This window comes from Schistocerca piceifrons, chromosome 2, assembly GCF_021461385.2.
Source record: "Schistocerca piceifrons isolate TAMUIC-IGC-003096 chromosome 2, iqSchPice1.1, whole genome shotgun sequence".
Classification (NCBI taxonomy): domain Eukaryota; kingdom Metazoa; phylum Arthropoda; class Insecta; order Orthoptera; family Acrididae; genus Schistocerca; species Schistocerca piceifrons.
In genome coordinates this window covers 999,529,485-999,555,300 of record NC_060139.1, presented here as the reverse complement: position 1 = coordinate 999,555,300, position 25,816 = coordinate 999,529,485, and the positions used below count along the sequence as shown (strand labels likewise).

Here is a 25,816-nt window from a genome sequence, read left to right as displayed (position 1 = left end):
TTCGATTGATTTTTGTGTCATCCACACCAAATAAAGATAAGCTACATTTGTATACTTTGAAGCAACAAAAACATGAAAAGTACGTTACTTTTTCCGACGACAAATATTTTGGTACATCAAGTGATGAAACTGATGTTGTCTAAAGCAGTGAATATGAGGTAGAATGATTACATAACTTACTTTGCTTCACTTTTTTGATAGGATATGAAGGTGTACTTTCGGGAAAATAAAGCAAATGTGGAAAATTTTTATTGTGAAAAATTTATTTTTTAAGGTTTTTACATTCCATTACTATGGATACTGGTGGCATGTATGGGTCAAGTTGTTGGGTTTGGCTCCAGAATTCAGTGGCCGTATTTTCCATAGCCCCCAAGTCCTCCAAAGCCACTGGCAGCTCCGCTGTACCCTCCAGCCAAGCTGCCACTGTAGCCTCCGCCGAATTTTCCACCGAGGCCTCCTCCGAGACCACCGCTGAGGCCTCCTGCGATACCGCCGTGGCCAGCACTGACGACGTAGGGCACTGGACGCTTAACGACGTAGGGCTGAGGCACTGGGACGGACACTGGGGTGGGGACCTTGACAGGGACGGGCACAGGGTTGTCTACAGGGACAGGGTACGGCTGAGGCACCTGCACAGGTACTGGCCGGTCCACAGTTACTGTGAATGGCACCTTCACAGGCACTCGAACGATTCTCTCCACAGGGACTGGGACCCGGACGGGGATTCTGTTGACAGTAATCTGTGGTTCTCCCCCTCCGATGCCAGCCCCAATGCCACCTGCAAGGCCGCCTCCGACTCCGCCAGCGTAGCTTCCTCCATAGCCACCTCCATAGCCTCCACCATAGCCGCCTCCGTAGCCACCACTGTAGCCACCTCCAAGACCATAGCCGCCACTATAGCCACCCAGTGAACCGGAGAGTCCTCGCTTCTCTTTCACCGGCTGCTCCTCCTCAGCTAGGACAGACAGGGCCAGACCGCACATATACACGCACACCTGTTGAGAATCAAACGTTTGTAATCAAACTATCAGACAGGTAATAGAGCTGTGAACACAAATTTGTAATGTTTTATGATTATGCACTCCAGAAGTGTTCTCATTTTTCTATACAAAGTACTCTGACTGTTACGTGTTTACTGTTTCCCTCACAGCAGGTGTTTCTGTTGCAAAAAGACAACTGTTACTCGATGAGACACAATGTATGCAGTTAAATTTCCAATGAAACTATAAAAATCAGACACAAAACGTAGAAACCATGGCGCATATCCTAACAGATGTGTATTGCAGTGGAGCCTAGAGGAATGTACATACGAGACGTATTCAGAAAGTAAGGTCCGACTAGGCACGAAATGAAAACTACTGTGAAAATCTGATGGAACTTTGCACAGATGTGTTGGGCAGTGTCTTTAGCGTACCTGTCGGTCGCTTTCCGTTCAAAATGGTTCAACTGGCTCTGAGCACCATGCGACTTCTGAGGTCACCAGTCGCCTAGAAATTAGAACTAAACCTAACTAACCTAAGGACATCACACACATCCATGCCCGAGGCAGGATTCGAACCTGTGACCGTAGCGGCAGCTCGGCTCCAGACTGTAGCGTCCAGAACCGCATGGCCACTCCGGCCGGCTCGCTTTCCGTCACTCTTTTCGGTTCAGAGCGCGAAGTGATCACTAACCGCTGGCTACCAAGACAACATTTTGGCACAGACATTGAAAGGCAGACCAGCGTAGAGAATTGGCGAGATCACAGACGGCTGCTTTCTGTGACGAGGGTTCTGGAAAGTTTGTACAACACCGCGAAAAATGCCTAAGTCGGAGAGGTGATTATTTATGAAGATAGCTGGAATATATGACTAACTGTCGCGAATAAAACATTTTTGATTTTCGCTTTGGTTTTCATTTTGGCGACCGATCGCACCTTGTTCATCAGAAGTTTCGGATGACAACTCGAAAACTATACATCGGGTAAAAATAGTAGGTAAGGTAAGTTCGTAATCTCAAAGGGGGACATCAAATGATACTACACGTGACCTCCAGCCCCCGCCCCCTTGGGTGGGGCGGGGGCAACTTCTAAATCTTAAATGGAAACACCCATTTGTTATTGCAGAGTTGGATTCTCCATAAAAAAAGTAATCAAGTTTTGTCTGAAACATGTTTTTAAGCCATTGACAGATGTCGCTGAAATCAGGAACAATTAAAATTGAGGAAGAACTCTGATGTATTTACAATTATCCGAGAAAGACGCATCAAATCGATAAAAAACGTGCACGAATTCCTTCGTTACGCAAAATTAAGCTATTTTTGTACAAACTGTACTGTATCTTACTTTTAGCGTTACCCAGGAACAATGACATGGACGTAGTAGAATGATGTTCCCATGGAGTGCTTCAATAGTGTGAGTCCTCTTGCCTCTCACAATTTGGGGTGCTTAATTAATGAAATTAGCCACGTAGAAATTGTTCAAAACTATCCCCATTTGCTTCAATGCATAAAGTCAATCGTCTGCGAAAGTTGTCCACAGTTTTGAACAGCACATCGCGTGGTATGGCTGCACACGCTCTTCGAATGCGTTGCTCCATATCGTTTCTGATTGTCGGCTGTCTTTCATAAACAATATTTTTAAATAACCCCACAAGAAAAAATCAAGAGAACTTGGAGGCTACTGAATTGGTCCGCTGCGTCCTATCCACCGACCAGGGTACCGTAAATTTAAGACGTTTCGCACATTTTTAGCATCATGGGGAGCTGCTCTGTCCTGTTGGAACCACATTCGTTGCCTAGTTTCTAAATCAGCATCTTCCATTAGCTCCAACAAATCATCGTAGAGAAGTTGTAAATAAGATTCTCGAATAACATTTCGGTCAAAAAAAAAAATACGGCCCTATCAAGCAACCGTTTAAAATTCCACGCCAGACCATTAACGACCATTTGTGTTGATTGTCAACGGGTCTGTGCCAGTGTGGATTGACAAGGGATCAATAATGACAATCATGACGATTTAATTCGTAATTGTTTTTGAATGTGGCTTCATCGGTGAACATAACGATCTAAAAAAATCATTGTCACCTCTCATCATTTCCAAGGCCCATTGGCAGAAATGCACCGGTATCTGCATATCTGCATATCTGCATATCAACGCCTGTGTCAGTGTGATACGATACACATGATATTTATGTGCTTCAAAATCATCAAAACAGTTGATATAGATATTCCAGTTTGTCTATGAATCGTACGACTACTCATTTAGGGATCCAGTTGAACATAGGCGAGAACGGTAAGGGTACGAGCGTCATTTTCGTTGTATTCGCGATGACGAGGTGGACGGTACATGTCTCCATTTCAAACTCGTTGAGTTCGATGTCGAATAATGTTTCTGCTCGGATATCGTCTGTTTGGGAAACGATCCGCATACAATTGCGCAGCTGCAGCGTAATTGTTATGGCATTCACCCAAAATTAACATCATATCGACAATCTCTGTAGGAGGTTAGTGAGCCATGTTTTGCTAAAGAATAATTCACTTTCGTCGGTTGATGTTTACGGTTCACAATCTGAAAGTGAAGTGACGTCTGATCATATTGCACTGGCTTTTATACTAAGCCATAGTTCGCATTTTGGCCACGGTAACGCCACAGTCAGGTGAGTTATGCAACTGTGAAGAGTTCCCTAACGATATTTTGATACCATTCCGCCTCCCTCTATCGAAAAACTGTTGTGGGTAGCATACATTTTTTAAAAAATATAGCTTAATTCGACGTAATGAAAGAATTGGTGCACATTTTGTATCGATTTGATGCGTCCTTCTCGGATCATTCTAAATAAATCGGGGTTCTTCCCCAATTTTAATTTTCTCGATTACAGCGCCATCTGTCAATGGTTTAAAATAACGTTTCAGATAAAACTTGATTACTTCTTTATGGAGAATCGGAATCTGCAATAAAAAATGGTGGTTCCCATTTAAGATTTAAAAGTTGCCCCACACCCCACTCAAGAGGGTGGGGGCTGGGGGTCACGTGCATCATTTGATGCCCCCCTTTGAGCTTACGAACTTTATTACACACTATTTTTACCCAATGTATAGTTCTTCAGATGGTCCACCCTCCATCGGTTAAAACTGCCGCTTTGGTCGACATATAAAACTATTCTCTGACGTCTCGTCTCTCATTGCTGGAGACGTCTTTAGAAGGAAAAGGTAGTTGCCTTTTTTCCACTGAGGGCGTCCCTCAAAGTCTAAGACGAAACGTCAGGCAAAAATGTTATGTATTGGCCTCTACCTAACAGCTCAGAAGTTTTAACTGAAGTAAATACTACTCGTGGAAGCCTATGTAGTACGATTATAACAGATTTTGTCTGAAAGTAAGACATCTGAACTAATAAAACTTTCATACATGTGGATTGTAATTTTCGATTAGTTTGCTATAGAGTTTACAGAAGTTACTTTTTGTGTACCGACTTACAGCTGCATTTTCCTAGATTGGATTTAACAAACGACGGTGTTTGAAACGATGGCGTTCTTTTATCGCCGTCTTATGATGATAAATAATATTTCTACAGTATCTTTTCGCATAATTTGTCTTGAACTATACGGAATTAAGAATTACAATACCAGGTAAATATCGTACATTTGGGCGTGGACTAGGTGAAACTAAATTGCCGTTAATATCACATTTTGCACATTTCGCAACTGCTTAAGTAGTAAAATATCACTTTCATATCATTCTTCTGTTGTTCGTAAGACTTTTTAAATGTTATCAAGAAAAGTAGAGATTTATATTTAAAATGCTCGTATCTGTTGTAGTGTCAAATTACATAAAGGTTACAGAAATGTTAGTTACACAGCAAGATTACTCGTCCGTTCGCGTAGTTTCTAACGAATTTTAGTCACATACCTAGAAACACAAAGGCATTAGTTCGCACAATCAGTTCATTCGGTATCCATTCCTATCTGCAATAGACCATAAACTGTGCTCTCTATTGTGGCACGTATTTACTGTCAGTACTCACCAGGATCCTCATTGCTGCTTGTGTGTTCTGCTGAGAGCGAGCAATGACTGATGCTACTGCGAGGTGCTGGTGAGCTTTTATACCTCTAGCAGACCAACATCCGCATCGCCGACACTCACCAGAGCGCAATTACGGCGTCCTGCTTCACAGAAACTGCACAGCGACGTAACTGCCTCCGCTGATACGTAAGCTAACAATAAGTGGAGCGATGGAAGGTAGTAGGTTGTCAATACGAGAGTGGAGAAGATCTTAGTTCTTTGATGTGATGGCAACAAAAGGACCCGAACTTTTCGACTCAGCGTAAAACAGACAGTCACTAATCACAATGCCGTTACAGTATCAATGAATATAGCTGTAACTATTAATATAATGAAACGCAAGAAGAACTTTCTGCTTAGCAAGAACGACAAGAAACAGATTACCTGAGCGGCCAGCACGAAACTTCCATCTCGACCCGTAACAACGCTGAATGTCAATAGAGAAAGTTGAATATGACGTGCTGAAATGTAATTACTCAGAATAGTTTATGTCAAAACATTTAAAGCGATTTAGGTAAAACAAATGTTATTAACATTCCACGTCTTTATTCTTAATGCCCACATATTTGCAGCACTCTACTGTTAGAGGGCTCAAAATTGCACGTTGCAACATTGCAGTGTGTAACATAACCATGTCGGTACATGAGAAAAAGCATACTGTAACCGAGTTTATAATTCAGAGAGTTCGTCAACACATGGAGCAGCCGTTTCCACACAGGGGGGGGGGGACTTATAAAAAGTATTGGGGGGGGGGCATATTGAGGGTCCTGCCTCGGGAAATTTTCTAAATTTTAGATGAGAAACAATGAGCTTTAAAGTTTTTTTAGCATTTTAAAGGCATATGAACGACATTGGAACCCAGAAGACGTAACTCTCGATAACTCGACACTCCGGGAAACTCGACAAGCCTGTCTCATATTTTGGCTTTGAAAAAAGAAACAAAACATAAACACGCACGGTATTTTCGTAAAAAGCTAATCTTATTTACAGTAATAACCATGCTAATAGACTATTACAGAGCAGTGAATGTGTAGCTCTGAAAAGACTAAAATTATATTTAAATAAATCCTAAACTATTATTATAAGAATAAAACATAAAATATTGCTGTCGCACAGTAATAGCTCTTCGATTAGTAAGTGAAATAGCTAATTTAAGCTTACTTTGAATAAGGCTCATGGTTCGTTAAATAAAAGCAATATCTCAAAGTTAATGCTTTAATACAGTTAATAAAGTTACTACAGTATGCCTAATACTTTCAGTCAAAAAGTATGTAAATAGAGGGTATTTCAGAATAACTAATACGGTACTATAGTAATATAGTATTACAGTATTAAACTAGTACTAATATTTCGAAACTATGTATTCTCTATTTTATAAAGTTTTTAAATATTGCTCTAAATGCCATTATTAGGGCCAGAGTGTCTTTAGAAAGGTGCAAATGTCGACCGTCTGACTAGATTACTGAATATGAGGTCGTTGATGACTGGTCGGATATCCAGTTCATCCAAAACATCTCGGTTGGAATGAAGAACAGCCAAGTTGTTCAATTGCTTCTGTCCCATTGTTGATCGGAGATACGACTTCAGGCATCTAAGGACGCTAAATGACTTTTCGGCTGTTGCTGTCGGGATTGGAACTACTTGGAGAAGTTGCCTATTGGCTTTGTCTCGTGTTCATCGGCCGACGTTCATCTGATGATTTTACTGGCGTTTCGCCAGCACGAGTGGCAGGCATTGTCAAAGCTTCACCCTCCATTGCAGGCAATGGAGGGTGAAGCTTTGGCAGTGCCAGCCACTCACGCTGGTGAAACGCCAGTAAAATCATCAGATGAGCGTCGGCCGAAGAACCGGAAACAGAAGCCAATAGGCAGTTTGTCAACAAGTGGCCACGAAAGCCTTAACAATTTTGTACTTGGAGAAACTTAATGCACTTCACTACTTCACATAACATTTCTCCAACTGCAGGCTCTTGAAATGAGAAATAAATATGTAGACATGTAGAGTGAAGATGTAGTGTGTTAATAACGTTTGTTTCATTTAAAAAGCCGGACGGAGTGGCCGAGCGGTTCTAGACGCTACAGTCTGGAACCGCGCGATCCCTACGGTCGCAGGTTCGAATCCTGCCTCGGGCATGGATGTGTGTGATGTCCATAGATTAGTTAGGCTTAAGAAGTTCTAGGGGACTGATGACCTCAGAAGTTAAGTCCCATAGTGGTCACAGCGATTTGAACCATTTAAAAAGCTTTAAGTGTTTTCACGGAGACATTACTTTTCACCACGCCTTCGTACAATGCGCTTTAGATGGATATGTTTCACAGAGGAAGATCGCACTGTAGCACCTCCTTCAATTCGTCGAATGAACGACAGAGTGGGTGATATCGAAATAAGTGGACATGGGATAGAAAAGCAACTGAAATCGCCCAACACTGGACCTGATGGGATACCAAAGTGATTCTACATAGAATACGCGAAAGAACTTGCTCTCCTTCTAACAGCAATGCAGGAGCGAAGTGTACCTGATTATTTGAAAAGAATTACTTTTGAATGCATTATGGGAACAGCAGTGATCAATGTCTTATAAATAATTACTATTAAAAACAGTCTTGACCACAATTTATTTAACAGGGTGACCGGTTTCGACCACTACTGTGGTCATCTTCAGACCATTGAGTAGGAACCTCTTTGTTGGTGATTCTCCAACAAAGAGGTTCCTACTCAATGGTCTGAAGATGACCACAGTAGTGGTCGAAACCGGTCACCTTGTTAAATAAATTGTGGTCAAGACTGTTTTTAATAGTAATTATTTGAAAAGAGCACGTCATTCCCGTTGTCGAGAAAGTTCATCGCGCAATCACGTCAACTACAGTCGTATATCTCTGACGGCAATCAGTTGTAAAAGCTTGGAACATGTTTTATGCTCGCATGTTATGACATTTGTAGAGACCGAAAATCTCCGCTGCCGAAATCAACAAGGGTTCTGAATACATCTACCGTGTAAAATGCAGGTGGCTGTGTTCGTCTGCGAGATCCAGAAGACGGTAGATACCGGTACCCAGATAAATTCCGTGTTCCTTGGCTTACGTAAGGCACTCGATACGGTTCCTCAATGCCGTTTAAAGAGCAAAATGCTAGAGTACGGAGTATCATATCAACTGTGTGATTCGACTGAAGAGTTTCAAGTAAACAGAACACAACATGTCATTCTCGGTGGATGTCAATAAAACACCTATTTACATAAGCACAAAATACAAGTAATTTTGTAAGAGGTCCATGACTAAGGAATTTATTGCTAGCGCACCGGAGCAGATGTAATTTCGATGGATTGCTCACGCGCTGCCTGCGATATGTAAGCTATAAGAGAATCTTAGACCAGAGAGCAGTGTTGGCTGCAGTAGGAACTGGCTGTTAGTAAGAGTAAGTAGTAGCTAGCAGTCGTGTCTGGTGTATGTGAAACATCCCCTTAGAAAAATTAATGAGTTACTGTGCTAATAAACCTCTTACGTTATATGATTTGCAAACATCTGAGCAAAACTGTACATACTCAGACAGTTCTCTCTTTACTTATTCAGATCAACACTAAACTGACAAACAATATTTTTAGCGCAACGAAATCTGACTTTCAATAATCCCTACAAAAGAATGGCCATGACTAACAGTAACCTATACCTTTCATGAATCACTTACCTAACAAAAATCTTCGGTACTCGAATTACTGCAATACAGCGAGCGCCAATACTGCCAGCTGAATAAAAGACTCTAACTACTGAAGGCACCAACTACTGATAGGCATAGTTAGCAAATGAAAGATTTTGATAGAGAACAAACAATGTATTTATCTTAATAATGTTAAAAATTCATCATATAACAATTCATGATATCCAGTATTACAAATTTACTGTCTCTGATGGACACACGTCCAGATCATCCGCTCTCAAAACTCCGCCATCTCACTCCCCATATCCACCACTGCTGGCAGCTCACCTCCAACTGTGCAATGCTATGCGCTGTTCACATCCAACTGCCCAACACTACAATGGCAAATTCCAACAATGCCAACCAGTCACAGACTGCACACAGCACAGCCAGTGATTTTCATACAGAGCTCTATGTGGCGTTACCAACATAAAAACCTAAACAGCCTACTTACATATGGAGTTGGCTGGGCCGGTCGTGGGGAGCAATGGCAGTGCCTGAGTGCTGTAGAATAAGGTAAAAACAGCCTCGCGCATTTGTACTTTTGTCATATAAAGTTCCATGTAAATGTTTTTAAAAAATCTCTTAATTATAATCTTTCTTATAAAAATTAACTTTTGACAATCATTCATCTCAATTTAAAGAATTTCCTAATTTCTCCAAGCCATGGTCATCCCAATTATTGTAAAGAAAAATCAGTTGTTTCTTTTTATACATGAAAAATCTATCGGCCAGCATTATTAAAATTATTAAAGTTATTAAAATTTCTTATAGGAGCAGATATATATGCGTTATCTGGCGACTTTATTGAGGTAAGAACTTTCAATTTATTCAGAATGAATTTTCAGGGCCATGACGCAGCACTGTTGATGTCCAAAATTTATCAGTTTAAATTCACAGTTAAGGTTATATATGAGTCACATTTTTTTATTGGGAGGTTACGCTAAATGTGAATGCAATATACATACATTTTTTTACTGTTTGGAGGTTATTATATATTTTTAACACTTGGGAGGTTACACTTGGCGACCCTGCCAGGATTGTATTTTTGTGAATTTCTGAGAAGTAGTCAGTTATATATCTGCTCTTATTTACTTAATGTTAAATGTAGTTTGCATCTGGTGCAACGCATTTACTAATTTGTTACTATTTCTTTCACAAATCATCGGCAATTTATTGCTCTTTGTTGTTATTGTATTTGGTCCATTTTTGCTTTGTTTGATTTTGTGCTTATCTTTGACTTGTGAAAATGCCACGAAAAACTGCTAACAGTACATCGCGATGCGCAATGAGTGAAAAAGCCGAACTGAATAATTTGACCGATAATACTAGTGGCACTCAGTGTCATAATGATAATCCTCCAATTACAGATAATCAGTGTGTGCCGACCACCAGTAATGATTTTATTTCAGATGATGAACAAACAAATTCAATCATGTCCACACTTAATTTAACGACAATTGATGACACGGCATGTTCTGTTACAATGAATGCGGGCCATTTGACACACCTGATTTGCAAAATTTACACAGTGAACAGACAAATGTTTCTAACAAAGGTGAATAATGTACTCGAAATATGTCAGATTTATTTGATTCCGATATAGTGACCATCAGTGCACATCCGATTGGTAAACCTTTTTGTGAATCGGACAATGAGCAAATCCTTACATAAAACGTGACATATGCAGATACACCATAACACAGCACAGAAAATAGAGTCGCTAATTTTGGCATGGATCAAGTTATGGCAGTATTGCTACAACTTAATGAAAATTTCAAACAACTTAATGAATCGAACAAACAACTTAATGAATAACAAGACAACCTTAATGAATCGAACGAACAACTTAATGAAAATCACAAACAGTCGAATGAAAAACAAGAGAACAATTTCAAACAACTTAATGAATCGATAAACAACTTAATGGAAATCTGATACAGTTGAATGGAAAACACGTCAACCTTAATAAACAGAACAAACAACTCAGAGAACAGATTACAGCCATTGCCGTGCAATGTCATGATACTAAAGAACAATTATGTGAGGAAATTAAGGCTTGCGCTAGGAACAGTAGGGAAGAAATCAGATCTGTTGCACAAGAATTAAGTAATACACATGCAGCCACAACGAAATTACTTAAAGATGAAATTAGTGCAGTCGCTAAACAATGTTCTGAAAACGCAACATAGTTACGCGACGGGTTTAAATTAATGTCAGCAGAACTTTCACGCACATTGGATGTGAAAGTCGACAAGAAATCTGAACAAGAAAACAACCAAATTGACGAACGTTTTAATCACCACCTTCAAAATAGTGAAACGCGTTACCGTAAACTCATACAGTAACAGAAAAAAGTAAAGAAACAAGTCATGGAAGCTATTGGTGCACAGAGACAGGAAGAAAAGCGTAAATTGTTTACGGAAGCAAAATCATACGAAGACAACAACATTGCTACAGTATCAGACGAAATCAATACTATCAAACAGTTGAACACCAAATCACATGATGAAATCTCTGATCTTAAAACAAAAACAGACACACACACAGTAGACTTTCAGACAGTGACCAGCAGACTTGAACAATTAGAATTAATACAGGATACCGATGCCATTAAAGCAGACGTTAAGAAATTGGACAAAACCACACGTAAAATGCAAAAACAAATTAATGCTTGTGACACTAAAAATGATGATCAGGTAAAAGCACTGACTGAAAAATATGATGAATTGGCCAGTCGTATTGATGTTATCGAAAATAACAATGACACCAAATCAGACGATACGTCACCAGTTTCGTTTAATCAAACACCCGAATTCCAAAATTTATAGCAGACAATCAATGAGATAGGTTCGTCCAATAATACATTACATAGAAAATTGTCATCTTTACAGCACGAAGTGACAGAGATGAAAAATGTTTCAGCCTCTAACACGACGCAGCATACTCCACACTCCGAACATTTGTCACACTCACACAGCCAGTATAATTTAGGTAATTTACAGACAGTAAGTGACTTAGATTCCGTACAGTCACAGACAAACAGGTTATCATACAATCCTGAACCTGTTCAGACATACAAAGATGATAATTTTGATTATAAGCACTTTCTATTCGTGAGATAATTTAAGGCATTTTTGAATGACAGAACACAGATTCACCCCTTGGATTGGATACAACAATTTAGCTTTGCTTTCCCACCAACTTGGCCCGTAACACATAAACTTGAATTTATTTACAGTTTTTTGGAAGGCGAACCGGCAACTCGTATGAGACCGATCGCGAGACAATGCTACTCGGTAGAAGAATTTCAGAATGCTTTTTTGTCAGCGTATTGGTCGAAGACGACACAGCGCGGAATCAAGGATCAATTAATTAGCTTAGCGAATTATGAGAATTGAAATTTTCCCACTGTCAAACAATTTTTTGAACACATGGTACAAAAAAACCAATACTTATGTGAGCCATACACTGAATCAGCACTTATTCAATTATGTATTTCTAAATTACCACGATCGTTATGAGTATCACTTTTAACAGGTCAGCAGAAAGAAAATATTTCGGCATTTTGACATCTGTTACAGCTTTTGGAAGTTCAGCAATCAGACTATTCTTTCATAAACAAAAATTTTTCACATCACAACCAAGGCCAGCAAACATTTAGTGATTATGTTCAACCACTCTATTTCAATTGCAAAGGTGATAGACGCTGCAGGAATGACAACCACCAGAATTTTAATAACAGACAAAATTTTAATTATCAGTATCATCAAAATTGTCAGCAACAGCAAACACATTTTGGCAACAACAGAGGCTTTTCCCCACAACAGCAACAAAACCAGCCGGTTAGCATACCTAACCAACAATGTAATGTGTGAGGTCAACCAAGCTTTAATGTTTCGCCACCTACACGTATAGCGTCGGCTTCACCAAATAGTAACGCACAGCAACAAGAAAATCACTACGTACAGAAGACACATTATTTCAACTCTTATCGCAATGCGCCGTATAGCAATGATTATTATGACAGACGTAAAAGTAATGAGCACAGTTTTCAAAGTAACAGTCGGTCTTACCAGCAGCAGAATCACCCGCAACAACAGATTATCATGAATGAACCAGACAGTCGGTATCATCCCGAACCTAACAAGTCAAGAAGAAATAACAGAACAGTGCAAATTGTCGAAATTCCACAGCATCTTCCCACAAATAAAAGCACGTCAGAAGGAATTTGACTAGATACAGTACAGGTTGCATCTTCCAGCAACGTAAGCAATACTTTTGACACACAGAATCTTGTTCACGAAAATGTTATTACTTTTGACGACATCCGAGACACACTTTTGCATGAAAAACTAGTTATACAAAAAATCATTTCCCACCCTGTCATTGAAGTAAGGATTGGATCAACCACATTTTCAGCAGTAATCTATTCTGAATAACCTATGTCAGTTATAAATGAAGAAACTTTCAATGAATGTAACAAAGAGAACACCTATCCTACGTTACCATTAGGCAAAACTAAAGTAAAAGTAGCAGTATCTGGTAAAGGAGCAGATGTAAAATTACAGACACACTTATCAAATGATAAGGTCATACGTTCCACTCAAATTTTTGGATTGTTCCCTTATTGACATTATTTTAGTTAGGAGTTTTTTGGTACAACACGACGCAATTATTGACTTTCAAAATTCCTATTTAATGTTAAAGGATGAAAAAATACAACTGGCATTAGAATTTCAGCACCTTTATCTGCAGACGAACAGTCAATTAATCGAACAGAGGTCATTTCTACATCGCGTAACATAGACTGTCATTCCACATTGTTCACAGATACGTATCTAGACAACTACAATACATCAGACGAAGTCGACTATGACGTTATGCAAATGATTTCTAAGAAGGTAAAACAGAGCAACGAAAACACAGATGACGAACGTACTGAACTACGCAATATTCTTTTACAGCAGGCTCCAGTTTTTGACAACGTCCCTGGTACTATGTCCGGTTTCATGTATGAATTTAAAGTTAAACAGCACGACACATTTAAAGCCAAACATTATCCCATTCCATATATTCACAGAGAACAAGTTAAGAAAGAATTGCAAGCTATACTTGACCAAGGAATTATTGAACCGGCAGTTAGTCCGTACATAAACCCCCTCCATATTGTTAAGAAAAAGGATGGATCACTTCGCCTCGTACTTGATTCGCGTCATGTCAACGACATTATTATTAATGAAACAGATCGCGCACAGACACCAGAAGAACTTTTACAGAAATTTCATGGCACTGCTATGTATTCCACATTAGATTTGAAATCGGGATTTTGGCAAATTCAGCTCCATCCGAACTGCAGAAAGTACCCAGCATTTCTCTGTTTTGGTGACTGATACCAGTTTTGCAAATTACCGTTCGGTTTAACAATTTCTTCAGCAGCATTTATTCGCGGTTTGAAAAGTATACTTCCGACAGAACTTAAAGATAGAATCACAACATATGTAGACGACATCCTTATTGCAGAAGCTAACTAGTTTGAACACAATTTGATTCTTGAACAACTGTTGCAAACTTTTCGTGCACAAGGACACACAGTTAGTCTTAGCAAATCGCACTTTGGTAAAACTTCTATAAAATTTCTTGGACATCTAATTTCAGCAGAAGGCATTGCGCCAGACCCGGAAAACCTTCAAGCTTTACATGACATTACTGTTCCAACGAAGAAGAAACAACTACGGAGCTTCCTGGGATTAATTAACTTTTTCCGTAAATTTATTCATTACTCTGCCTTAGACACCCCTAGATTATGCCAGTTGACGGGTAAAAACGCTAGTTGGTCCTGGGATAGCCAAGCACAGTCTCAATTTGTTAATTTGAAACATGCCTTGTTGAATGCACCTCTTTTATCACACCCAGATCCTACCAGAATTTCTTCCATTGCCACCGACAGTTCTAACACAGCTCTAGGCGTACACATTTTTCAGGAAATTGAAGAAGACTGTACTACAGTAATTAAAAACATCGCTTTTGCAAGTCGTATTCTGTCACCTGCTGAACGCAATTACTCTGTTACAGAACCTGAAACATTATGTGTTGTATGGGCATTTAACAGATTTAGGCATTTTCTTTATGGAAGACATACTACCGTTTACACAGGGCATTTACCAGATTTAGGCATTTTCTTTATGTAAGACATTCTACCGTTTACACAGATCACAGAGCTATACAGTTTTTACTTTCCGCTAAGTTTACACATGACAGATTAAGCAGCTGGAAACTTTATTTACAGGAATTTAATTTTACAGTTGATCACATTCCCGGTACACAAAATACTGTAGCAGACGCACTATCCTGTTCTCTCAGCAACAATCAGCAAGACATCGCAACCAACTTCTGCCAAGCAAATTTTAACGTCATGTATATTCCACAAGTTGCATTCGAAAATTTCATTCCGTCCTCATTACGAGACATAGCACAGGAGCAGAGCAAAGACAACGTATGGAAAGAAATTAAACACCTTTGGCAAGATAGGAGTAACGTTACCATTAGAAACCTTTATACTGTACGCAAGAACATTGTGTTTCGCCGCTCTCACCCTGACAGCAACGACTGGTTATTATGTATTCCTGACGAACTTGTGAACAAATTAATTTGATATACTCATTTAAGTTACGCACATTATGGAGGCAGAAAATGTTTTCTTGTACTGAGGCAGAACTGTTTTTTGCCAACATGGAGAAACGTATTCGACGAGTTTTTGCGTCATGTAAAATCTGCCTGAAAGCTGAATCAGATACGACTTCACATATTCTCCGGTACATCCGATTGTACCGATTAAATTGAGATATTTTTGGTCCGATTCCCAGAACTAATGGAGGTTTTTGTTACATCCTTAACTTTGAAATTTGTTACCTTCACTCCGTTACGCAAAGCTACTGCTAAATCTATTTCGAATGCATTTGTAAAACATTTTTTATTCCATGTAGGGCATGTATTGAAAGTAATTTCCGACAATGGACCACAATTTCGATCTGCGATATGGACACTATGTTACGAGATAGAAACATTTATACGATCTATATATCCAGGTATCACGCTTCTTCGAACTCTTATGAGCGACTGGTGAAAGAAATTGGTAAACTATGTAGAATATACTGCCATAAAAGACATATTGATTGGGATACACACATACTTTCATTCTAGGATGTAATTAACTCCATACCAAATGAATCTACTATGATATCTCCGACTGTTATATTGAAAAATGTTGAACCACCTAACAAAATTACAGAATTAGTGTCTTTTACTACATCTCGTCGACTACGCCACCATGAAAGAATTAACATTGCGCTCAACAACATCAAACGTGCCGCAGAGCGCGGAGAAGACAGCGAAAACAGGTTTGTACACGCCGTGACTTTCACATTGGACAGAAGATATTAGTACACACGCATTATTCATCCAACAGAGGAAAAAGCAGATGCAGTAAATTTAAGCTTCTATACGCAGGTCCACATAGAATTCGCAGCATTCCTCACCCGCTGTAGTACACGTAGAAACTTTGAGAACCAGAAAAAGCAAGGGCAATCACCATATTTCCAATATTAAACCCTTTATTGAATGAACATACTTTATGATTTATCACACTGTAATGCCATGATAATTATATATATTACTTGGCAAGTGCCCCGCAAGGTAAGGTTAGCAGGTCGCTTTTCTTGTCGTTATATATCAGACTGTGCACATTTTCCATTTTTATGTATATATGATGGTTTTCGTATTGAAAGTAGAATTTTCTCGGTATGAACTATGAAATCTTTAAGATGTAACAAACACCAGTTGACTCTGACATTTTGCCTTATGATATCTCAATATCTTGACTATTCTACATTTTTTGCTACTACATTATGATACTGTGTGTGCAATTTTTGCACTCGAGAATTGTCTATGTTTTTTGACCTAATACGTTTTCTGTCTTGCTATGCTGTATGCTTAGTTATATCACTAGAAACAAGTTTTCATCTGATGGTTATATGATTTAAATGCAAGATATTAACCCTTATTCATCATTTTCAGAAAGCAATACCGTGTAAAACAAATAAATTCAACAACCACAGTGGTTTACTATGAAATGGAAATTTCACAGTTGGAATGAACGAAAGAAAATGAAATACCTTGTCATGAAGAGTAAATGGATCAGAATTAACAAGCATTAACAAGAATATGCTATACACACTGTATAATAGCAGTCCTAACTAATTATTTTTCTTTCAGAATACAAGGCGATTGATGCAGGCTGTCAGACAGAACTACACATATTAATTTTAGTGATGAAATATGCTAGAAGTAAGAAACTCTATACTATGTGAAATAATGAATGATAAGGAATAGTTGTATGAAGTAAATGGTAATACGAATAATGAAGTGTCTATTTTTTGCAGAAGATAATAAATGAAGATGAATAGTTGTATGAAGAATATGGTAATATGAATATGAATAATGAATAATGAAGTGTCCGTTTTTTGTAGATGATAATAAATAATGATGAGTAGTTATATGAAGTTGTGGTAATATGAATAATGAAGTTTTTCTTTGCGTATGATGATAATGATGAAGTTTATATATTTTCCGTTAGTTAAGAAATGCTATGTAGTTATTTAAGTATTTGTTGCAGTTCCTTTTGACAGTGTGTCTTATGTCGCATAGTATAATGACTGAATGTTTTGGGAAAGACAGCTAGAGTACATACACATTGAGTACACGTTTCATTACCTGTTAATTCGAAGTTTACTACTTTTCAGCATGATATACATATCTTCTTTCAGCTCAATAATCCATTTTGTATTTTTTCCAGGAGAAGCTTTTCATGATGTTAGCATGCTATAAGCACTTAATTATGAAACCTGTTCTAATACTTGCATTTTTTTTTACCCAGTTGTGTCTGTCTTTATGAATGTGATCACATATACTCTACTTGTTTAATAACCTTGCTACAGCTGACTCATGACGAATGACGTTATTAATCCTTATTTCCAGCAATAAGTCAAAAGCAAATATTTTCATGCCCCAGCAATTATCGATCCTAACGCAATGCATTGCTAGCACAAAAAAAATTATTACCAATCCCAACTATTACCAGTATAACTAAATAATGCTACCAGTTTAAGATATATTTCTAGTCCTAAATATATTGCAAATTTCTCTTATGTATGGATTCCATTATGTCTATGTATTATAGGACTAAACACCTTGAATACTAGTTCCAATGTCTTACATTTGAAATATGTCTTATGTCACTTGCATGATATATATAAACACTAGCAGCTTGATGCTACACAGACTAACTCTTTGAATGATGACTTCTGAGTAATACTGAATGATATTTTGTAATACTGCATAAATGCTATGCCAATAATTACTGTAATAAGATGACTTATGAATGATTTTATGTAATACTCCATTCATAAATGCTTTGTAAATAGCCAACGAATGCCAATGGTTACTGTAATGAGATGACTTATGAATAATGTTCTGTAATACTCCATACATACTACATACATGTTTAGTAACTGACCAATGAATGCCAATAATTACTGTAATAAGACGATTTATGAATGATGTTATTTAATACTCCATACATACTACATAAATGCTTTGTAAATAGCCAATGAATGCCAATGATTACTATAATGAGATGACTTGTGAATAATGTTCTGTAATACTCCATACATACTACATACATGTTTAGTAACTGACCAATGAATGCCAATGATTACTGTAATGAGGTGACTTATGCATAAATGCTATGCCAATAATTACTGTAATGAGATGACTTATGAATAATGTTCTGTAATACTCCATACATACTACATAAATGTTCAGTAAATAGCGAATCAGGGCCAATAATTATTCAAATCGGTTGATACACTAATGTAATTCTGAATGATCACTAGCATAAGCACTAATGTATCCTTCACCTTCTGACCTAATTACCACCAATTACTGCTATATCCGTATGTCATGTCCATCCTCATGATCATGGAGCACAATATTTGGTTTTCGCACGAATTCTACGTTGATGTAAGAGTATGGATTGTACAAGAATGTGGTGTTGGCATATCAAGCTGTCCACCACCTTGAACGATGGAGATATTATTATGGTCCTAGTGTTTGGTGTACCTAATGTACTACCAAAATGGTAACATACAGTATTAATACAACATTTCAGTGTGTTGACTACACTGATAAATACTTCAGGGAAGAGAACTTCAGATTGTCTCACTTGGTGTTGTGCATCTGTAGAAAGATATGGACTTTTAGTGCAGCTATGTGCAACTCACTGTGCTAAAACCATGATGCTATCCTTCCATTCCTGTCCTAGTTCTTGTAAAATGCTAGAGACTTATACAGTGCGTATGCACTTTATTTCATCACTTAATGTGATCAGCCATGTAAAATACGCTAAAGACTTCTACTGTGTATGTACACTTTATTTCACTCCTTGATATGATTAATTCATGTAGAAATGCTAAAGACTTTTACTGTGTGTGTGTACTTTATTTCCATCTTTATTCAGGTCTTGTAAAAAATGCTAAAGACTTTTGCAGTGTGTGTGTCTTCATTTCATTTGTTAATATGATCAGTTCTCCTAAATATGCTAAAGACTTATACAGTGTGTGTGCGCACTTTATTTCATTTCTTAATGTATTCAGTTCTTGCACAAAATGTTAAGGATTTATACAGTGTGTGTGCACTTAATTTCATCTCTTAATGTGATTAGTTCATGTAAAAATGTTAAAGACTTATACAGTTCGTGTGCACTTTATGTCTTTCGTTAATATATTTTCTACTCATTTCGTATACACTATGCCATTTCTTAATATGTTCTGTACTCAGTGCGTGTGCACTCTCATTTCTTAATATGTTCTGTACTTACATTATTTATCAATAATGTTATGTATATGTATATACTCTGTGACTGTAGAATTAGTAAACTAAATAGATTATAGAAAAAAATTTGTTGCTCATAGCATGTCCAAATGACTCACCATCGCTGCCAATTTTTTTTTTTTTTGTAAGAGGTACATGACTAAGGGATTTATTGCTAGCGCACTTGAGCAAATGTAATTTCGATGGATTACTCACGCGCTGCCTGCGATATGTAAGCTGTAAGAGAATCTCAGACCAGAGAGCAGTGTTGGCTGCAGTAGGAACTGGGTGTTAGTAGGAGTAAGTAGTAGCTAGCTGTTCGTATCTGGTGTATGGAGTTGGCTGGGCCAGTCGTGGGGAGCGATGGCGGTGCCTGAGCGATGTAGTATAAGGTAAAAGCAGCCTCGCGCATATGTACTTTTGTTGTATGAAATTCCATGTAAATGTTTTTAAAAAATCTCTTAATTATAATCTTTCTTATAAAAATTAACTTTTGACAATCATTCATCTCAATTTAAAGAATTTACTAATTTCTCCAATCCATGGTCATCCCGATTATTGTAAATAAAAATCAGTTGTTTCTTTTTATACATGACAAATCTATCAGCCAGCATTGCACTGGGCTGTGCCAGAAAAATTTCTTATGAAAAATCAGCTGTTTCTTTTTATACATGACATATCTATCAGCCAGCATTGCACTGGGCTGTGCCAGAAAAATTTCTTAGGAAAAATCAGTTGTTTCTTTTTATACATGACAAATCCATCGGCCAGCATTGCACTGGGCAGTGCCAGAAAAATTTCTTATAGGAGCAGATATATATGCGTTATCCGGCGACTTTATTGAGGTAAGAACTTTCAATTTATTCAGAATGAATTTTCAGGGCCATGACGCAGAACTGTTGACGTCCAAAATTTACCAGTTTAAATTCACAGTTAATTATTGAAAGGTTACTTATGAGTCACATTTTTTTTATGGGGAGGTTACGCTAAATGTGAATGCAATATAAATATATTTTATTTTACTGTTGGGAGGTTATTATATATTTTTAACACTTAGGAGGTTACAATTTCCTTGTAGAATGAGAAAGAAGATACATTTAAATTTACGGAAAAGTGGACAATCAGAAAACCGATATAATTGCAACTGAAAAATTGTAAGTAGCGTCGCAGCAGAGTATTATAAATTAAGAATACTGATACAGTGCAGGTTTTGCTTTCGAAATTACTTCACGCAATACCTCATGTTCATTTAATAACAGTGAAATGAACGAATCGTTAATAAATGAACGTATCAAACCATCAATATTGTCGCAAGATAATTAGCGTGTATGTGTACGACAATGTAATATGTTTTACATTCGGAGAAAAACCACTGTGATCTATAGGATATGTAATTATATCCATATGAACAATATGTACATAAGTGACAATATCAGGAAGAATTGCAGAACCTACTGAAAAGAATGGAGAATATGTGAACACATATTCTAAATTGAGAGTAAATCGAAAAAAGACGAACGTAATAAAGAGGACAGAGTACTTTGACGCGATGCAAATGCATTCTCTCCACTTCATAATGGTTTTGAGCAGGACAACAGCAATTCTTGTGCACTAGAACCGTTCATGGGATAGCTACGTGTATTTAATAAACCGTTCCCAACAGTTAAGCGACTTTGTATGGAGCTACGTTGACTTCAGATAACATGTTGATCTGTTGTTCTAATAGCGTTCCACGATTAACACATTATGTGACAGCTCACTGCTTGGAACGCACCTCCGTTGCGGACACCATTTTGAAAGCTACACATAGCGCCGCCACAAATTGGAACTTCATGAAAGTTTAGGGACTAAAGCGAGTATATTCCTCGATGTCCCACAACAAATGCCGCATTTTTTCAACCGAAACTGGCCGAGAAAAACAATTGCCCAGTAGAAACTTAATTATACATGTAGACAGTTAATCCACTCCGGGAAGCGAGGATATTGACCATGTTGGCCTGTTGCCGACATTGAAGACACATCGGCACCAGGAATTCCAAAACTTTCGAGAATGTTTCAATTTCAAATATCAAGTCGTATAACAAAAGAAAAGAGATATTTTTCTTTCGTGTAGTATGATTACAAACGAACAGTTTCGGATTTTCCCTTTACGTGTCCTGTGATACGTTGCTTCTTGCCAAATTTCATGATTGTAGGTCGACGGGAAGAACCCGATAAGTTGCCATGAGTGAGTTTTCGTAAAAGGCCGCATATTTTGACTGAATTCAGTTAGACGCTTAAAACTTTTACATTGTCAAGGGACCGTAGACCTTAACATATGACAGAAACTTGAACTTGATACGTTCTGAGTGATAGAGTTCTCAACTGTCTGCCAGACAGGCAACAAAGGTATCCTATAAGATTCCGTTTTTATAGATGGAATAGCGGAAACTTAAAAATGTGTTGCATTACTTACTGAACGGCACTCGTATTTGTATGTACGAGTCCATGAAACATCCACCTGTTTGCGTTTGAGAAAACCGCCATAGAAGCACAGAGTACCTATCACTGCGCATAGTGAGTAGAACGGCAGTTAAGCCATCTGATTTGTATCCGAATCTATTGACACGAATCGACTTACGAGATTAGAAACGAGCTAATTTTTAGATGGTTTGTGTATGTCAGCTGTGTTGACAGTGTTATACGGCACAAATTGTAATTTAGCTAATTTTGAGATGGGTTGTGTGTATCACCTGTGTTCGCAGTGCTTCATGATACAGACTAATTCTACAGTCCGCCCCGGTAGCTGAGTGGTCAGCGTGACAGACTGTCAATGCTAAGGGCCCGGGTTCGATTCCCGGCTGGGTCGGAAATTTTCTCAATTTTCTCCGCGTCAGGGACTGGGTGTTGTGCTGTCCTAATCATCATCATTTCATCCCCATCGGCGCGCAGGTCGCCGAAGTGGCGTCATATCGAAAGACCTGCACCAGGTGAACGGTCTACCCGACGGGAGGCCCTACCCACACGACATTTCCATTTCTACGAACTCGACGCTGTGCGCACTTGAGAAATAACGCATTTGCGGAAGCCAAAGAAAATGACTGCGAGAATAATCTTTGTGGAGGTGATGCTACTTCTTGCTGTTACAGTGTCCTTGACACTGGCTTAATAATACTTTGTGCTATGGCTTGAACTACTGGACTAGAAATACGTGCTGTATGAGCGGATCTAATTGTATGATTGCATTACGCATTTGCTTAAAGAATGAAGTTTCATTAAACACGGAGACGTAATATCTTTTGAATAGAAATACGCAAGTAGTTGTTTTGTTAAAGAGAACTACTGTCTAAATAAATATTTTTCAAAGGCGAGCAAGTTCACCATTTTAACACCTTCGGAAGTTTGTGCTTCAAGTTTACATATACGCACGACTAGACATTCCTCTCAGTGGCTTTATGAGCGTTTTAGATTGCAAGCGTCGCTATAGGCCGTCTTTGCAATGGAACTGTAATTTACTATTATTTTCTCCCCCATAATTGAGAGGACTACATTCATATACCCCAGAGTGTGCCACGAGTGTAGTTGGCCATGCATGTCTAACGTGAGAATAAATAAATTTTTCGGGAGAGGGAAGTGCAACAGTAGCGTTGCGTAGTGTTGAGGCTACAGCTTCCTATCGCTACCATTTGATCATTACGGCGACTGTTCGAACCTACATCATCCAAGTAAACTTACTGAACATAGGCATAGCTGTGCGGTCCTGCAACTTTAGATCCATTGAAAAGGCTGTATTAATGAAGACGAAACTTCTCTGTGAAGCACATTATTTAACTTAACAGTTAAATGACATTCATTCCAACTTTAATGCTTCAAGTTTAATATTCATTGAAGCAAATTGCAAATTAAATATCTCTTCCTTTCTTTTTCTGTCGCCAGTATGAAACGAAGGAGCGAGGTTCAAAATCTCATCCATCCAACCATATCAGAGCTTTCTGCGGTGTTCCTAGAACCCTTAAAGCGAATGCAAGGCTAGTTCTTTTCAGAAGAACGCAACCGATGTACTTCCTCGTCTTCATTCAGCCAGAGCGTGTACTGTTGTGACCTAGTCGTAGACAAGGTGTTTAGCCCGAATCTTCCTACCTTCTCCCTTTTCATAAGTCATTGATCTTTGGAAACACTAAAAATATATTCAAAACTTGAAGAAACACTAGGGTGAATTAGGAGACTGGAAATTCACGACATCAACATTTTAACAATGCGCATGAGATAGTCGTACGCAAGCAAAATAATGTGCTTCACTGTGTCGTTAATAAGCACATGTATAAGATTTGGATTTTCAGCATATTAAAACAACTTTTTTCCCCGTTCCTACCTAAACACAATACTAAGAATTACTCTTCTGCGTGTGAAAACTAGTCATATGTTTTCGAGCCTGTGGAAGAAACGGGAGAGGAAGTGTGCACAATTGCAGTGGGGCTTAAACTGCAGTTGGGTGATGCAGCGCAATGCTTGTCTAACATGTAGTGCAAGGACGATGTAACACCAAAAGTCATCAAGAGGAAAGAGTCTCACAGGTATTTCGCCTCATACAGTTACGAGGTCTCCTACGAGTTCACATCAGAGCTATGGCTAAAATTCAACCATGATAAACTTCTATGTACCCTCACATGGTACCCACTTTGTGGCTTAAAATTCTTTTTGAGACGGGAATAGCTGTAGGGTATCGACGGTTATCTTTCCTAGCCAAATTTATGAACGAACGCTCTTTGGGATCTGCTTTGCGTGGATATTTGGAGAGTTTTGGAGCTGGGGTTTCCCTTCCTTGTCCATATAGCTCTGTCACAGTGAGCGAAAAGGCACCGATCAGAGCACTGTCGAGTTGTAGAAATGTATTATCTAGTGCAGGAGAAATTATTTTCTCCTGCCGTCAGCTTCCCTTTCTGGTATTATGCGGCCATCTCGACTTACTCTTCTGTGCCGTTCTCTTCACCTCCCAGCGTTCCCAATACCTGCCTTCACGTTTTCCAAAGCCTGACTTGGCCAGTAAGGTCGTCGGATCTCTCCCGAATTGAGAATGTTTGGAGCACTGTGAGCGGGGCCCTGTTTGGAGCATTATGGGTAGTGCCCTACAACCAGCACGGACTTTTGACAATATAACGTGTCAGTTGGACTGAGTTTGGCACGCTGTGCCTCAGAAGGACATCCAATAACTCACTCAATGCCGAGTAACTGCTTGCATGACGGCCAGAGGTGGGCTAACGCGTTACTGACTTGCGCAATTTGTGAAGCTCTTTCTCTTGAACAAATCGTACATTTTTTCTGAAATTATAATCATTCGTTTGTTTGTACATGTAGCTCACATATACCGGCTTCCGTACCATTCGATAAATTCCTTCGTGGTGCGTCTTTTTTTTTGTCTTAGAGTGTATGCACGGTAGTGTAACAGAGCTCGATTTAATTCGACGATACTTCCACGTTTTGCTCTGACTGTGTACTGCTAGAAAATAAAAAAATAAAAATTCTTGGCCGTTGGAAATACGAAAACGTTTAATCTCAATTTCTGAGACGCTTTTTATTTGGTCCTGTTGTAGTGCCGAAATCTGTTACCACCTAGCGCTTTGAGATATCACAGACTATAATGACTTTTCTTTCTCAACTAAAATATTCTTGCAGCTTATCGTAAAAGTACTGTGTTCATTTCTGTGTTCGCACTGCAAGTGGCTTACCTGTTTGTTCACAGCAACTGATGTTTGTTAGTACAGACATAACTGTAACAGAACGCTGCTCTCGTGAAACCTCTCTGTGTAAAACAATCAGACACTTTCTAAAACAGTTGCTGCCTCCACTTGGTTTTCTATACTATTGCCGAATCACTTATCGATCCTTTGAGTTTGTCTGTGATTTGTATGAGAGTCTATGTTTTCTCGATACAGCTGTGTAAGCTTGTGGTGTCTGGAGTAAAAGATGCTACTTGAGGTATACCATATATGAGCTGAAATGTGCCCACTCGAAGGAGAAAGTTCTACAGTAGAACAGTTTTCCAGCTGAACAACGTTAAGAACTGCTAATGATTCAAAATTGCGCGTTCCTATTTTTGTCGTGGCAAGAATGCGCTTTAGAACAACGGTGGGATTTTCATTGTGTTGTATACTCGGCATTTACCCTTTTTATGAGTAA

The 25,816-nt window shown here is 38.6% G+C and overlaps 1 protein-coding gene across 1 annotated transcript in view; it reads right to left on the bottom strand.

Moving 5' to 3' along the window:
- Positions 1-227: 227 nt before the first annotated feature.
- Positions 228-25,816, bottom strand: part of LOC124776048 — a 137,453-nt gene continuing 111,864 nt past the window's right edge. Inside the window, exons 10-11 of the mRNA XM_047250888.1 lie at positions 5,001-5,085; positions 228-995 (exon numbers count right to left, since the gene is read on the bottom strand). Of these exons, the coding sequence (XP_047106844.1) occupies positions 345-995; positions 5,001-5,085 (736 nt within the window). The 3' untranslated portion in view covers positions 228-344. The remainder of the gene's footprint in view (positions 996-5,000; positions 5,086-25,816) is intronic.